Genomic DNA, 15,201 nt, shown 5'->3' with positions numbered 1-15,201 from the left:
CCCTCCCACCAGACGCTGGAATGCACTGATGCTGGATGAAGCTTACAGGTTGGTCCTGGATGAAGTCTCTCCCCCAGGCTCAACCCCAGGAGGAATGGTGGAATTTAAAAGAACTCTTATAGTCAGTTTCCTCTTCAAGTTCTATCTGGAAATATTACAAGAATTAAAGAAAATAATAACGCTCCCTCTCTCAGTGAGTATATTGACATACCTACAGGCTTTCCTACCATTACCTTCCAAGATGTATCAATTGAGATGATGCTTCTTATCAGGACCCAACCATCCTTCCTCTAGAAACACTGTCCACTATACTAACTAAAATTCAGAATATTAACTTCTTTCCTTCCTTTTTTCCTTCCTTCCTCCCTTTCTCTTTCTTTTCTCCCTCCCTTTTTTTTTCTTTCTTTCTTTCTTTCCTCCCTCCCTTTCTTTTCTTTCTTTCTTTCTTTCTTTCTTTCTTTCTTTCTTTCTTTCTTTCTTTCTTTCTTTCTTTCTTTCTTTCTTTCTTTCCTCCCTCCCTTTCTTTTCTTTCTTTCTTTCTTTCCTCCCTCCCTTTCTTTTCTTTCCTTTCTTTCTTTCCTCCCTCCCTCCCTTTCTTTTCTTTCTTTCTTTCCTCCCTCCCTTTCTTTTCTTTCTTCCTTCCTTTCTTTCCTCCCTCCCTTTCTTTTCTTTCTTTCTTTCTTCCTTTCTTTCTTTCTTTCTTTCTTTCTTTCCTCCATCCCTTTCTTTTTTCTTTCTTTCTTTCTTTCTTTCCTCCATCCCTTTCTTTTTTCTTTCTTTCTTTCTTTCTTTCTTTCTTTTTCTTTCTTTCTTTCTTTCTTTCTTTCTTTCTTCCTTCCTTCCTTCCTTCCTTCCTTCCTTTCTTTCTTCCTTCCTTCCTTCCTTTCTTCCTTCCTTCCTTCCTTCTTAACAAATGGTCTTAGAAGTTAGCTTTCTCCCATTAACCCATCAATACACTAAGCATATAAGATTTTCTTAATGTCATCTTGAAAGGCTGAGAAATCTTGACCTTTGGAGAATATAATGTAGACAGAAAAGACAGAAAGATAAGAGGAGGAAGGAAGCATTATAGAAGGGGAACTTATATGTTGGGAAGCAGTATAGTATAGTGGAAAGAATGCTGAATTTGGAATTAGTTTCTTACAGTGAGACTTCCTAGATCCTGGGTCCTTTGCAACACTGGGTTAGTGTAATCATTCAAAGTTAGGTATGTATGATGAGCCAGATAAAGCTTTAAGTGAATATGAGAAGGCAGTAGAGTTTCCCTGCAATTTTACTAAATGACTTTTATATTAATTTAGCTTGGAATAGAACTCCAAGAGAGATTGAATGGAGCCATAGGGCATTAAATTGTCATGGCCTTTCCAGAAAAAAAAAAAAAAAAGGGTAATATTGATTTAAGTATTGTTCCCGGAACAAGAATTGGAAAAGTATGGGGATGAAGGGAAGTTGTATATACATGCACAGCATTGAAACAGATGGCAAGATGTTGTACTGTCCTGGAAGACGGTTAAATGGGACCTGAAGCATGATCTGAAGCCAGCCAAATATAGTGGACTGAATGGACTCATCCACCCCAATCAAGATAGCTTACAGTCAAGGGGAAGTCCCAAGGCTGGGTGGATGACTTTCCTATGGGGATGAGGGATAGAGGGAGAGGTATGAAAGTCAGATCTGTAAGGCTGTTATTCCAGGAATATGAGAACATCAAGGCAAAATGAAAGTTGCCTGTGTTGGGTATTGCCTGGATCCCTTCCTTTTTTTCCCTCACAGCTATTTAGCACTTCCCATGCCTTTGCTATGTGTCCTATATGAAGTCAGGCTCAACCCCAGGGGGAATGGTGGAATTTAAAAGAACCTTCATTGTCAATTTCCTCTTCAAGTTCTACCTGCAAATGTTACAAGAATTTATAATTAACATAGATATAATATGGTATATCTTGATTAACATAATTAATATTCTTATCTTTTCATCATCTTTCAGAATAATCATCAATATCCTGACATTTCAGAGAAGTTCCTAAGTGCTTTGGAAGAGTTTCCTGTCACAGTATCCAGAGGAGTCCAAGAATTTCAAGTCAGTGGTTTAGTCAGTCAATTGGTTGGTCAAAAAACATTTGTTAAATACTTTTTATGGGCTAGACATGATGCAAGATACAAGAAATATGAAGAAAAACAAAAGATAACTTTTGTTCTCAAGGTTGCTTGATCTAATAGGGAAGACAACACCCAAATAACTATGTACAAATAAAATATATATATATAAGATTAATAAGAGCTAATCAACAGAGAAAAAGCCCTAGCATTAAAGGAAATCAGGAAAGGACGGGATTTTATCTCAGGTTTGAAGGAAGTCAGGGAGATCAGGAGTCAGAGATGAACAGGCAAAGAATTTTAGCATGGGGTACACCCAATAAAAATACCTGGAATCAGGAGATGACGTATTTTGTTAAAGGAAAAGCAAAGCAGACAGGGTCGCTGGATCACTGAGAATATGTGGAAAGAGAAGAGGAGAAAAATATAGGAGGGTACCTAGTTATGAAGAGCTTACAACTCAAAACAGATTTTGTATTTGATCCTAGATATGATAGGGGACCACTGGAATTTAAAGAGTAGAGAAGAGACATAGTCAGACTTTATTAACAGATCACTTTGGCACCTAAGTGAAGAATAGATTGGATTGGAAAGAGACTTGAGTCAAGGAGACCAACTGAAAGGCTAGTGATAAGGAGCTAATCTAGGAGTATAGCAGTGTCAGAAGTGAGAAGGAGACATATGTTAGAGAAGTTAAAAAGTAGAATTAATAAGACTTGGAAATGAGGAGTGATTTCAAGCTAGATTTCAAGCCTAAGTGACTGAGAAAGTGGTGGTACCCTTGACAGGAAAGAGAGGAAGGACTTCTGAAAAAAAGATGTGTTTAATTTGGGACATGTTAAGTTTAAGATGTCTATGAGACATCCAGTTTGAGAAGTCCAATAGGCAGTTGGAAATGAAAGCCTGGAGGTTAAGAAAGAGGTTAGGACTAAATAAATAAATCTGAGAATCATTGAACCCATTGGATTGATGAGCTCACCAAGAGGAAAAGAATAGATATTGGAGAGGAGAGCCTAAAACAAAGCCCTTTGGGATACCCACAGTTGGTACGATGGATGATAATCCAGAAAAAAAAAAAAAAAGACGCATGCAGACAGGTAGAAGGAAAACCAAAGAAGAATAGTGTCACAAAAATCTAGAGAGAAGAGAATATCAAGGAAAAGAGGGTGATTAAGGTGTTGTATCAAAGGCTAGAAAAAATTATGCTTATTCCTCTTTAAATTTTTTATTTTATTATGTATTATTAGTTTTCTCTTATTGTTTTTTAAATAAAACAAGAATTTTTATAACATAGTAAAACAGTAAAAAAGTTGTACATGAAACTGCACATGAACAACTTAATAATCTTTTAAAATATATAATAAAGTTATCATATAACTTTCTTTTTAAAATTTTCTTTCTCCCCCCACTCTACCATAAATAGGTATATATACTATATATACATCTACTTATCAGTTCTTTCTCTAGATGCAGATAGTGTCTTCCTTCATAAGTCCTTTGTGAGTTATTTGGGTATTTATAATAATCTTTGTTATTCAAAGTTGTTCTTAAAACAATATTGCTGTTGCTATAAACAACATTCTCTTGGTTATGTTCATTCCACTTTTCATTATTTATGCAAATTTATCCATGTTTTTCTAAGATCATCAACCTCATCATTTCTTTTATCACAGTAGTATTCTATCACAATCATATACCACACTTGTTCAGCCATTCCCCAATTTATGGGCATCTCTGCAATTTCCAGTTCTTTGCCACCACAAAGAGAGCAGCTATAAATATTTTAGAACACATGGGTTCTTTTTTTTTTATCTTTAGTCATCTTTGGAGAGAGAGCTAGTGGTGTATTGCTGGGTCAAAGCACATAGGCAGCTTAATAACTCTTTGGGCACAATTCCAGAAGGCTCTTCAAATGGTTGCATTAGTTCATAGATCTACCAACAGCAAATTAGTATTCTAATTTTTCTATATCCCCTCCAATATTTCTTGCTTTTCCCTTCAATCATTTTAGCCAGCTGGATAAGTATAAAATGATATACCAAGATTGTTTTAATTTGCATTTCTCTAATCAATAATAATTTAGAGCATTTTTATATGACTATAAGTTGTTTTGATTTCTTCCTTGGAAAACTGCCTATTCCTATCTTTTGACCATTTATCAATTTATTTATTATTTATTCCTTGGAAGGCCACTTGCTTTTCAGTTTTTAATTTTTAGCTCTCTAGCTCTTATTTATTCATGGTTTTTTGAAGGGAATCAATTTTTTTAAACTAAGAAGCAAAAGTTTAAGATGAAGACTGACCAGAATATATTGATGTCTGAACAGTTTGATATCAGGATCTCCTGAGATCACCTTGTCTTCTCAAAAAGTACTTCTTCAATTGTGAATGAGGCATTGATTTTCTTAGCTTAACCTCTCAGAGCCTGTTTCTTGCTCTATAAAGTAAGAAATAATAGTACTTAGTCATTTATAACTTAGCATGAATAAATTTATCAGATTCTTTCCTTTAAGCAGATTTTTATAGGGGGCAGAAATGTGGAAGAACATATGAGGACACTGGATGCAGAAGGTGGAGAGGAAACAAGTAGATAAGATTGAAAGGGGAAAAGGCACAGAAAGGTCAATGTAGGAGCGACAAAGACTAGCTTTCTCTGTTTCATCCCGTTGATCTTACTTATACCAAAGCTTCTTAAACTATGGGTCCTGACTCCACGTGGGGCCACATAATTGAATTTGAGGGAGTTGAAAAATTATGAATCAGTGAATTATAAGTAAATTTTTGGTTTGTATGCCTATTTTATATACCTACAAACCCAAAGTCACATAAAAATTTCTCAGACAAAAAGGGGTTATGAGTGAAAAGTTTAAGATCTGTGAAATAAATAGGAAAAGGGCATTGAAACTCTATTTAAATTTTCATTGTGTTGGTAGTAATTACATTAAGGTATTGTAGTATATACTAAAGTCTCACACTTGAGAGTCATGTGAGAATTTCTTATTAGTGTTTCACTAGTATTTATATTGGATCACCCTATTTCTTCTAGTTAATGATATAGGGCAAATCGGTCACCTCTTCTTGACATCACTGGTTTCCATTAAGATTCAACTCAAACACCTCTTGTGCATGAGACCTTTTCTGGTCCCCCTCCTCATTACTTGAGCCTTCCCTTCTGCCTTCTATTTTGAAAGGTTACCTTCTTTCTGCTCTGTATGTATCATATATTTACCTACTTGTTCATAAGTTGTCTCCTCCATTAGAATGTAAGCTTCTTGTGAGATTGGCTGTTTTGGGCTTTTTGTTGTGTACAGTCCAGTGCTTAGCACAATGGTAAATGCTAAATATATGCTTGTTTATCCATTGGTTGTTTTCATTCACTGAATCATAACTTCTTATCTTCCTTTGCAGGGGGTAGACCCTAACCAACCTCCCCATGATCCAGTTGGACGCCCAATTCATCACCAATCTGGAATCAAACATGCGACTGGGGAAGCTATATTTTGTGATGACCTGCCTGTTGTGGATAAAGAACTTTTCCTCGCTTTAGTAACCAGCACTAGGGCTCATGCAAAAATCATGTAAGTGAACTCGTGTTTTTTTGGTAAGCCAGTTGAAAGCATACTCAGATACATCCTCACCTCCCAGAAAAGTGCCCACTGTCCCTTGTAGTCCCTAGATTGCCCAGGAGATGGATAGATATAAAGAACCTAAGACACAAAAGTGGAATTCAACTTCTATATTGGCCCCTACACTACAAGATCCATACAAGGAGTGAAAGGAGGGTTTCCAAGAATGAGAATAATACAGTAGGAGAGATTGCCGAAGTTTTCTGTCTTCTGGTGATATATTCTCCTTTCCTTTCTCTACACTCATCAAATTCAAATCCTCATCCATCTGGGGCAACCATAGATTAGAGTAATGCCTGAAAGTAACACTTTGGACTTCAGTGGTCACTAGGACCGCCAACATTTCCAATGTTTTCTTTCCAAGATCCATTGATGCATCTGAGGCTCTTGAACTACCAGGTGTGGTTGATGTGATAACAGCTAAGGACATTCCAGGTACCAATGGCACTGATGATGACACACTGCTTGCTGTAGATGAGGTACTATACATCTTCATGGCTAACTTTGGGCATAAGGTAACTCTAGTCTGCCCTCAAGCATCTGTGCAAAGTTCCAACTCTGATTTGAGAAAAGTCAGGGTCTTCATCCTTCCCAGTCTCCTGTTTCCCCCTCTATTTCTCTACTCAAAGCTCCTTTCTTAGAATAAAGAAGAAAGGCTTGACTTTTTGCTTTACAATTTTCTCTTCTGACAATCATGTAATTTTGCATATTCTCCTTATTTATGTTTGTCTTATTTCTCTCCCAAACCAAAAATTCCCTGAAAGCATGGATCAAATCTCGTCTAAAACTGTGTATCTCCCTCAGAGCCTCACCACAGTAGACTCTGAATCAAATGTTTGCCCAGCCAGGAGTTAGAAGATTCTAGCCTTGATTCCTTCACTTACTAATCATAGTGTTTCAGGGACACAGAATCTGAAGTTGGGAGATCTGTTTTCAAATCTTGTCTCCCATTACATGTTACCATGAGATTTGGGGCCTCAGTTTTCTCATCTGCTAAATGAAAAGCTGAATTAGATGATCTTTGCAACCTCTGATCTTATGATTCCATGATTCTGTTTCACCTTTCTCTGATAAGGCAACTGGGTAGCAAAGGGGATAGAATGCTGTACTTGATGTCAAGAAGAGTTGGAGTTGGAACCTCAGACTCTTACTGTCGATACTCCTGGGCAAATCACTCAAATCACTGTCAAGTTCAGTTTTCTCATCTGTAAAATGGAGATAATACTACCTGCCTCACATGTTAGTTGTGGAGATCCAATGAAAGAATATATATAAAGGTCTTTGAAAAACTTAAAGAACTTTATAAAGACAGGCTATTATTGTGATTTGTAAAACAGAAATAATTATACCTGCTTACTTAACCTAAAGAAAGTGGGAGAGGGGATTGTATGAGATGGAAAATACACAGTACCAGACATCTAAAAGTGCTATTTTGAGTGGAGACATTAGCCAAAAGAGTAAATAGCAGAAGACATGAGAAGTTTGCGACTTCATCTTACTTAGATCCTTCACATTCTCTCATGCCTTTATGTGAAGACTACCCCTTGCTCTTTTCTGACTAATATCTTCTTTCATTAAAAAAAAATTTTAATGTACCTATCATCAGTGATAAATCAAGCTATCCTTCTAGTGATAGAGGGGTGATGGGTTCAGGGTATAGAATGAGATACTTTTTGGACATGACCATAGTGACCATGTTTGTGGTATAAGGGTTTTGTTTTTCTTTTTTTTTTTTTTCAAGGAGAGGGAGATGGTAAAGAGAAAATGGGGTTTTGAACATTGAAAAAAAATTAATTTTAAAAAAGTTTCCTAAGGGCTGCTAGATGGTACAGTGTCTAGAGCACCAGCCCTGAAGTCAAGAAGATCTGAGTTCAAATATGGCCTCAGACACTTAACACTTCCTAGCTGTGTGACCCTGGGCAAGTCACTTAACCCCAATTGCCTCAGAAAAACAAAACAAAACAAAAAAAGCCAACATCTCTGACAAGTGCAGGGAATGTTTTCTTCATCACTGAACTGCAATGCAAATTATTCCACGAGGCAAGGCCAGAAAGAAGGTAGATTGTTTCTGCTGGACTTCCCCATCCACAAAAATGTAGGCCCTCTCCTATTTATGTTAGGCACTAAAATGATTTCTAGGACTATATAGGATTCTCTAAACTTTTCCCAAAAAAATGTCTTTTATAAAATATGGTTTGGGGGCAGGTAGGTAGCATGGCAGATAAAGCACCAATTCTGGAATCAGGAGGATCTGAGTTCAAATCCGGTGTCACACTTATTAGCTGTGTATTCTTATTAGCCTTTATCCTGATTACTACACCCCCCAAAAATGAATAAATTTTAGATACCTAGGGAACACTGAAAGGCCAATAAGCAGTTGCAACATATTCTTGCCATATGTGTCTGTGCCGATGAGTGTCTACATTGAATTGCCTAATTCAAAAAGAAATAGGCCCGCTAAACCATATCAAGAATACCTGCAGCTACATATTGACTTAAAAAAATCACTAAAGTTATTTATGTTTGATTGGATTTTAATTTATTTTATCAAACATTTTCCAATTACATTTTTATTTGGCTCTGCAGTGTCCTTGGGTACCTTTGACACCTTCATTCTACATACATCAGCATGATAGATGGATTTTTACAAACATTGCTTAATTTATTATTTTATTTATTATAGATTTATTTATTATAGATTCCTTTGTAAGAAACACTTGAAACTCTATGAGCCACAGATATGGGTCTCCAAAAATATATCCAGGATTTCAAATGAAAAAAAGCCTTTCCCTAAAGTCCCTACAGGAGCTACTGAGTACTACTTAGGTGCCCTTGAGAGGTAACCTTCCATCTTCCAGGGAGCTTCCTCCTTTATAAAATGGGGAGTTAGAGTGGATGACCTTTGAGGTAACTTTGAGTTTTCAATCTATAATCCTATAAACCTCTAATTATTTTAGATTATTGTTATTACTTAAACAATCACATCTAAGGAACCAGAAAGATGGAGTTCAGCAATTAAAATAAGCCAGTGCTTTCTACCTGGTCATTATGTTGGGTCTCCTGCAGGTGCTTTGTGTGGGTCAGATTATCTGTGCTGTGGTTGCTGAATCAGATGTTTATGCAAAACGGGCAGTTGAAAAGGTGAAGATCATTTACCAGGATCAGGAACCTGTGATTTTCACCATTGAGGTAATCTAAATTTTCAAGTCCAATACTCTTTCCAAATCAACTTTACTGATGAACAACTTTCTTTTCTCTTTGATAAAGACATAGTTTTTATTTTAAGGAACAATTATTTCAAACTAGTACCCTCAAGAAGTGGAACCATTTTGAGAAGAGAACTTAGAGGTTAACACCGTTAAAACAGATCTCGAATTATCGAATTCAATTACAGGATTCCCACTCCATTATTCCCCAATAATTCCTAATCCAGCCCCTGACTGGAAAACCTCCAGTCACTAGGAATTCCCTCTTTCCCAAGGCAAGCTATTCCATTTTGGGACAGCTGTCTTCCATCAAGCTGAAATCTATCTTCGTGTAACTCTCTCACACACATCTTGTTTCTTTTCTCTGGAATAGTGCAAAAATACATGACAACTCTTCAAACTGCACACAAATACCAACAGCTGATAAATGTGGACCCAACCTTTTTTAAGAGCATCAAAATATAAGCTTGATGCTGGTGTTAGAAGAAGTATTATGATGGAAGGTAGAACTAATAATGTATGAGAGTAGAGTACCTTCAAGAGGAAAATTATACCCTTTCTCCCTTTCTTCTTTGTATTAAAAAACCTGAATCTCTACAATGTGGGTCACTAACAATGTACTCAGAATTTCAAATGAAAAGAGGCCTTCCCTAGGATAAGACTTTATGCGAACAGTTATTAATACCTGAGAGGTCTTCAGTAAGTCACCTTGAGCTCTATGAAGAATATTTTCCAAATTTGCCAGATGAAGGCTTGGGACAATAAGAGGAATAAATGTAACAAACCTAAATTAAGCAGCTCTCTCTTTGAGACTTGATATCTGGAGGAGGTGGCAAAAGCTCCCATTCTTTGGAGATCCCCAGGTGCTATAGCCATTGCTACTGTTACTCCTGCTTCCATGCCCTACTTACTTGCCATCTGCAATAATCAAGACCCTCTGGTGTGGTACCAAGGAAATAAGTCTCATGTCCTGAGATTAGGTCGCCTCTAAACCTTTCTTCCAGGCTATTTCTAGCGCTTTTACTTGACAAACCCCAGTTTCTGTTGGACATTAAGAAAACTATCTGACCTCCACCTTTCATCCACAGGAATCTCCACCTCTTCCCCCATTACTCTGGCCAATTTATTAGATCATGAAAACTTAACTAAAAAGACAACTAATACGCATAAGTAAAAATAGAATAGACAAAAATAATTATAAAAGCAATTTTGGAAGGAAGAACAAATTGAAAGGTCAGCATTCCAAAAAATGACAAGGTTTATGAGGAGATTCTAGCCTTGACATTGGTTTTCATACAAGATCAATTGGGCAAAAGTTCATGTGTTTCCACTATTAATCTGCCTGAAGCCATAATTTAATGAATCCCTCCATGCTGACCTATTTGAATAGTTTGTATCACTCAGGTGTATTCTAAGGACAAGAGACCAAGTGGGAGATGTAAGTGTGAATGGAGAGAGAGAGGATTTGAGAGTGATGGACTGTAGCAGGATTCCCTCCGTCTCCAGAGAGTAGACACAAACTCCGTACTTTCCAATTGTACCACTTTCCCATCATATCTTTACATATTTCATTAAAGCAAAAGTACTCTTTCATCTGCTTGTGGTTCTAGTGATTCTCATTATTCTAGCTCCTTTTAGAACTTTTCTAAAATGAGCATTTCAAAAAAAACAAAAACAAAAACAAAAAAAAACTTAAAACTTAAGTGTGGAAGAATCAGAGAAAACTGAAGATGCAAATAAAAGGTGAAAATAAAACCCTAAAATAAAATAAAATAAAATGAGTATTTCAGGAAGTTGCTGGTGAATTGCTTGAGAAGAAAATGCTAATGGAAGACCAAGTAAGATATATTTTATTGTTTGCTTTTTTTTTTCTTTATTCAGGATGCAATAAAGCACAATTCATACCTGTCCTCTGAAAAAAAACTAGAACAAGGAAATGTGGAGGAGGCATTTGAAAATGTTGATCAAATTATTGAGGGTAAGTCGCTCTGTTTAATGAGAATATATCTAATTTAGTCATTTTAGAACATATATGGTATAAAGATAGAGAATACTCTGATGAGATCATGCATCCATCTAAGAAGTGATGGACTCTTGGTCTCATTGCTTTCAGAAAAAAAAAAAATTAGTTTCTGACCTGGAAATGGAACTGAAAAGAAAATTGGGTTTAAAAGCAGAACAGCTAGGCTGAAAGCCCTGTGTCTCTCATAGCCATATATAATCTTGGGAAGTCAATCACCTTTTCTAAAACTCAGGTTTCTCATTTTCTAAAATGAAAGGATTGGACTAAAATGACCTCTAAGGTTCCTTCCAGTCCTAAATCATCATTAGCAAGACCAAGAATTTATTAAGCATTTAATGTGCTTTAAAAGGAGGATTTGTAAGGAAGGAGCTACACTGTGTACATAAAGAATGGCAAAAACACTGCCTCTGCTCTCTAGGAATTCACATTCTATTGGAGAAGGCAACATACAAACAACCATAGTATGTATATACAAGAAAGATAGAGGTATAGATTTATAGATGTATAGCTATGAAGCCATATACATATGTGTTTTTTATATATATATGTATGTATATATACATATGTATATTCTTTTTTCCTAGTGTTTTTTAGTGTTTCCTAGTCCTAACTAGTGGTTGTTCTGCTCCATTGGAACATATACTAAAATCAGAATGAAAGCTCAAGATAATCTGCCGGCTTCTGAACTTAAGACAACTTACCAAATTTATCTTGTTTATCTTAATTTCCAACTTCTTTTCAGGAGTGGTGTTATTGGATTTATTTCTTGGAATGAACAGAGAGAAGAGAATTTATGCAGATCTTTTTTAGCAGTAAAATCCAAAGTTTAGGGTTGGAAGTTCCTAAACTTAAATTCCTTCTTTCAGGCATTAGACAGTAGTTATATCAGAGTAAAATCAGTGAGACACCAAGTCCAAAGCATATCTCAAAATGCCCACAATTCATTCCCAAGACCACTTTACAAGAGATATTCATTATTAATTTCTGCTACATCTGTTCTGAGAACCTACAAATAAATAGAAAGTGAATTATCCATTGAAAAAAATAATCAATAAAATAATAAAAATAAGTTGATAAAAAAAATAAGTTGATAATGAACGTCCCAGGTCCTTTAGAAGGAAGCGGTCACCCCCATTTGGTCATACCCTATACTGTAGCTGCCCATTAAGGATTTCTTATGTTTGGGTACTAAACAGGTGAGATGCATATTGGAGGACAGGAACATTTTTACATGGAGACACAAAGAGTGCTTGTCATACCAAAAACTGAGGACAAAGAGATGGAGATTTACATATCATCTCAGGATCCATCCTTCGTACAGGTGAGGGAAACTTGTTTCTCAGTCTCTCTTCACCCTTCCGTATTCTACCACCTTGCTATAAGCCTTTCAAACAATGTAAATTTTATCTACAGGAACTTTATTTCCTACTACATGGATACTAACTTTACCTCAATTTTCAAAAGGGGAATCTACTGGTTTTACTTTTTTTTAAGATGTGTTCACTTGCAATAATGTTATATGAACTAATCTGACATTAATGTTAAATTGTTAAACTAATATGATTACTAGTTCCTCTTTTAAAATACTGTTTGTTACTCATGCTCTGAGATGAATGGAATGTCCATAAATGAGTCCCACAATTCAATTTGACATGCATTTAAGTGGCCATATGAAAAATACAGTTAAGTATATTATTTAATGTATACAAAGAAGTAAAAATAGAATATACACAATGAAAATACAAAATTATTTTAGAGGGAGGCACCACAACTGGGTGGATGAACCAGAAATAGCCTCGAGGAGAATGATGTAGTAAGTGCATAGTTTTGTTTGTTTTACTGATCTCTGGCAGCAGATTCATTAAGCCCATGCTGTGTTTCAGAAAATGTAGTTTAAGATTCCACTGTTACAAAATCATCTATTATCTTTTACAGAAAACAGTGTCCTCTACTTTAAGCATCCCCATCAACAGGATCACATGCCACGTAAAACGAGTGGGTGGAGGCTTTGGGGGAAAGGTCTCCAAACCAGCTGTGTATGGTGCAATTACTGCTGTGGCTGCTAACAAGTAAGTGGGACAAGGGATAAATGAGTTGGTGTTTGAGAAATGATTTTGGACGTGGTGAAAAGTTGACTGTATGTCCTTGGGGACGACATGTTCTCTTTCTCTCCTTTGATCCAATGGCAATTTTTTCTACTTCCAAATTTGTAGTGTGGACCAGAAGGGAAAAGTCATTGCATAAGGCTCAAGAAAAAAATAAGTGACTGGGGCAACTAGTTGGTACAGTGGATAGAGCACTAGCCCTGAAGTTAGGAATACTGAGTTCAAATCTTGACCTCAGACACTTAACACTTCCTAGCTGTGTGACTGTGGGCAAGTCACTTAACCCCAATTGCCTCAGCAAAAGAAAAGAAAAAATAAGTGATTATACAAATGTCAAGTAGTTAGTAATTGTAGAGTGCAACTCCCCACTGAACTGGGGAGAGGGGAGGAGATCGAGGGGATAAACCCAGTCTCTGTGCAACCGTCAAATAGAAAGAAGGAAACTATTTTTTCTGCCCTTTCCTTCCTCATCTCATGTACTCAAATAAGGAAAGGGGAGAGAAGACAAGAAAAAGGCCTTTTTTTGTTTCGCTGGAAACAGATATCTTTTAAGACTAAGAAATCTGCCCAGAATTATTTGCCAATGTACTCCCTTGCTGTGAACTTGTCCACATTTATGGCTAGTTTACAGTGGATTATATTTAACTTGTTTTGGGGGCAGCTAGGTGGCGGGGGGCAGCTAGGTGGCGCAGTGGATAGAGCACCAGCCTTGAATTCAGGAGGACTGGAGTTCAAATCAGGTCTCAGACACTTAACACTTCCTAGCTGTGTGACCCTGGGCAAGTCACTTAACCCCAGCCTCAAAAAAAAAAAAAAAAAAAAAAATTAACTTGTTTTTCTTCCCTAGGTGTTTCATGAACGTTTTCCACCTCTCAGAATCATCTTTTCAGTTTTTTTGATTCTGTGCCTGTCCCACATGCCCACATCCATACACTGGCATTCATAAGAGAGTCACTCCTGAGGTTTCTCTCTGATGGGTATGGGGGAAAGAGGGAGAAAAGCAGGAAATGCAGAGAGCCATAGAATGTGAGAAGCAGAAGCAGCCATCATCTTGTTCAACCTTCTCATTTTACTGATAAGGAAAGGAAAGGTTCATAAAGGTACAGAGAGAGCACTGGATTGAATCAGAGGAATTGAGTTCATATCTACTTTTGACACTATCAGTGTAATCCTGGGTAAATGTTCTATGTGATTCTTTTTTTAATTATTATTTTGCTGAGGCAATTGGGGTTAAATGACTTGCCCAGGGTCACACAGCCAGGAAGTGTTAAGTGTCTGAGACCAGATTTGAACTCAGGTCCTCCTGACTTCAGGGCTGGTACTCTATCTACTGTGCCACCTAGCTGCCCCACATATGTGATTCTTGATCCTCAGTTTCCCAACTGTAAGATAAGAAGGTTGGATTAGTAAGTTTCTGAGATGCCTTTTAGTTCTGATCCTTTAATGCACAAGTGCAGTTAGATAGTGCCATAGACAAAGAGCACCAAGCCTAGGGTTGGGAAGACTCATCTTCCTGAGTTCAAATCTGCCTTCACACATTTTATTAGCTGTGTGACCCTGGGCAAGTAGCCACTAGAGAAGGAAATGGCAAACCACTCCAGGATCTTTGCCATGAAAACCCCAAATAAGGTCACAAAGAACCAGACACAATCAAAATGGCTGAACAACAACAAAAATGACACACAACTCTGTGATTCCCCTCCGTATGCTTAAATTATTCCATCTGCAAAATAAGACAATAAAACAAATCAATCTAAGACTCAACCCAGCTCTCAATCTATAATTCTTTGAAGCAAAGATGACTCTGAAGTTCTGAGACTAAGTCTTGGGAAAATGGTAGCACCAACAAAAATTAGGACAAGGAATGTTAAGTCACTAAGTTGTAGTAAAACATCCCCAGGGATGATTGGAAGACAAGTAGAAATTTCAAAGGAACATCTGGAGGAAAATTTAGGGCTAGAAATCTAGAATGAGGAGCGATATGCATAGAAGTGATAAACTATTGGAAAGAGCCAAAAGCATCAATGGTTTAAGTCTAAACAGAGCAAATCCAATAATGTGCGACCTTAGCTTACTTTGGAGTCAAGCTAAACAAACAAAAAAATCCATTAGAATCTAGGCATTAAAAAAATTTGACTCATAAATAT

General features: G+C 36.7%; 1 protein-coding gene across 1 annotated transcript in view; it reads left to right on the top strand.

Moving 5' to 3' along the window:
• The window catches only part of LOC141561885 (aldehyde oxidase 2-like), a 76,195-nt gene that overhangs the window by 15,736 nt on the left and 45,258 nt on the right, over positions 1-15,201 (top strand). The window contains exons 7-14 of the mRNA XM_074301970.1: positions 13-193; positions 1,985-2,077; positions 5,503-5,672; positions 6,085-6,199; positions 8,787-8,909; positions 10,808-10,904; positions 12,146-12,270; positions 12,885-13,018. Of these exons, the coding sequence (XP_074158071.1) occupies positions 13-193; positions 1,985-2,077; positions 5,503-5,672; positions 6,085-6,199; positions 8,787-8,909; positions 10,808-10,904; positions 12,146-12,270; positions 12,885-13,018 (1,038 nt within the window). The remainder of the gene's footprint in view (positions 1-12; positions 194-1,984; positions 2,078-5,502; positions 5,673-6,084; positions 6,200-8,786; positions 8,910-10,807; positions 10,905-12,145; positions 12,271-12,884; positions 13,019-15,201) is intronic.

Source organism: Sminthopsis crassicaudata, chromosome 3 (assembly GCF_048593235.1).
Source record: "Sminthopsis crassicaudata isolate SCR6 chromosome 3, ASM4859323v1, whole genome shotgun sequence".
NCBI lineage: Eukaryota > Metazoa > Chordata > Mammalia > Dasyuromorphia > Dasyuridae > Sminthopsis > Sminthopsis crassicaudata.
This window is presented reverse-complemented; position numbering and strand designations above follow the sequence as displayed.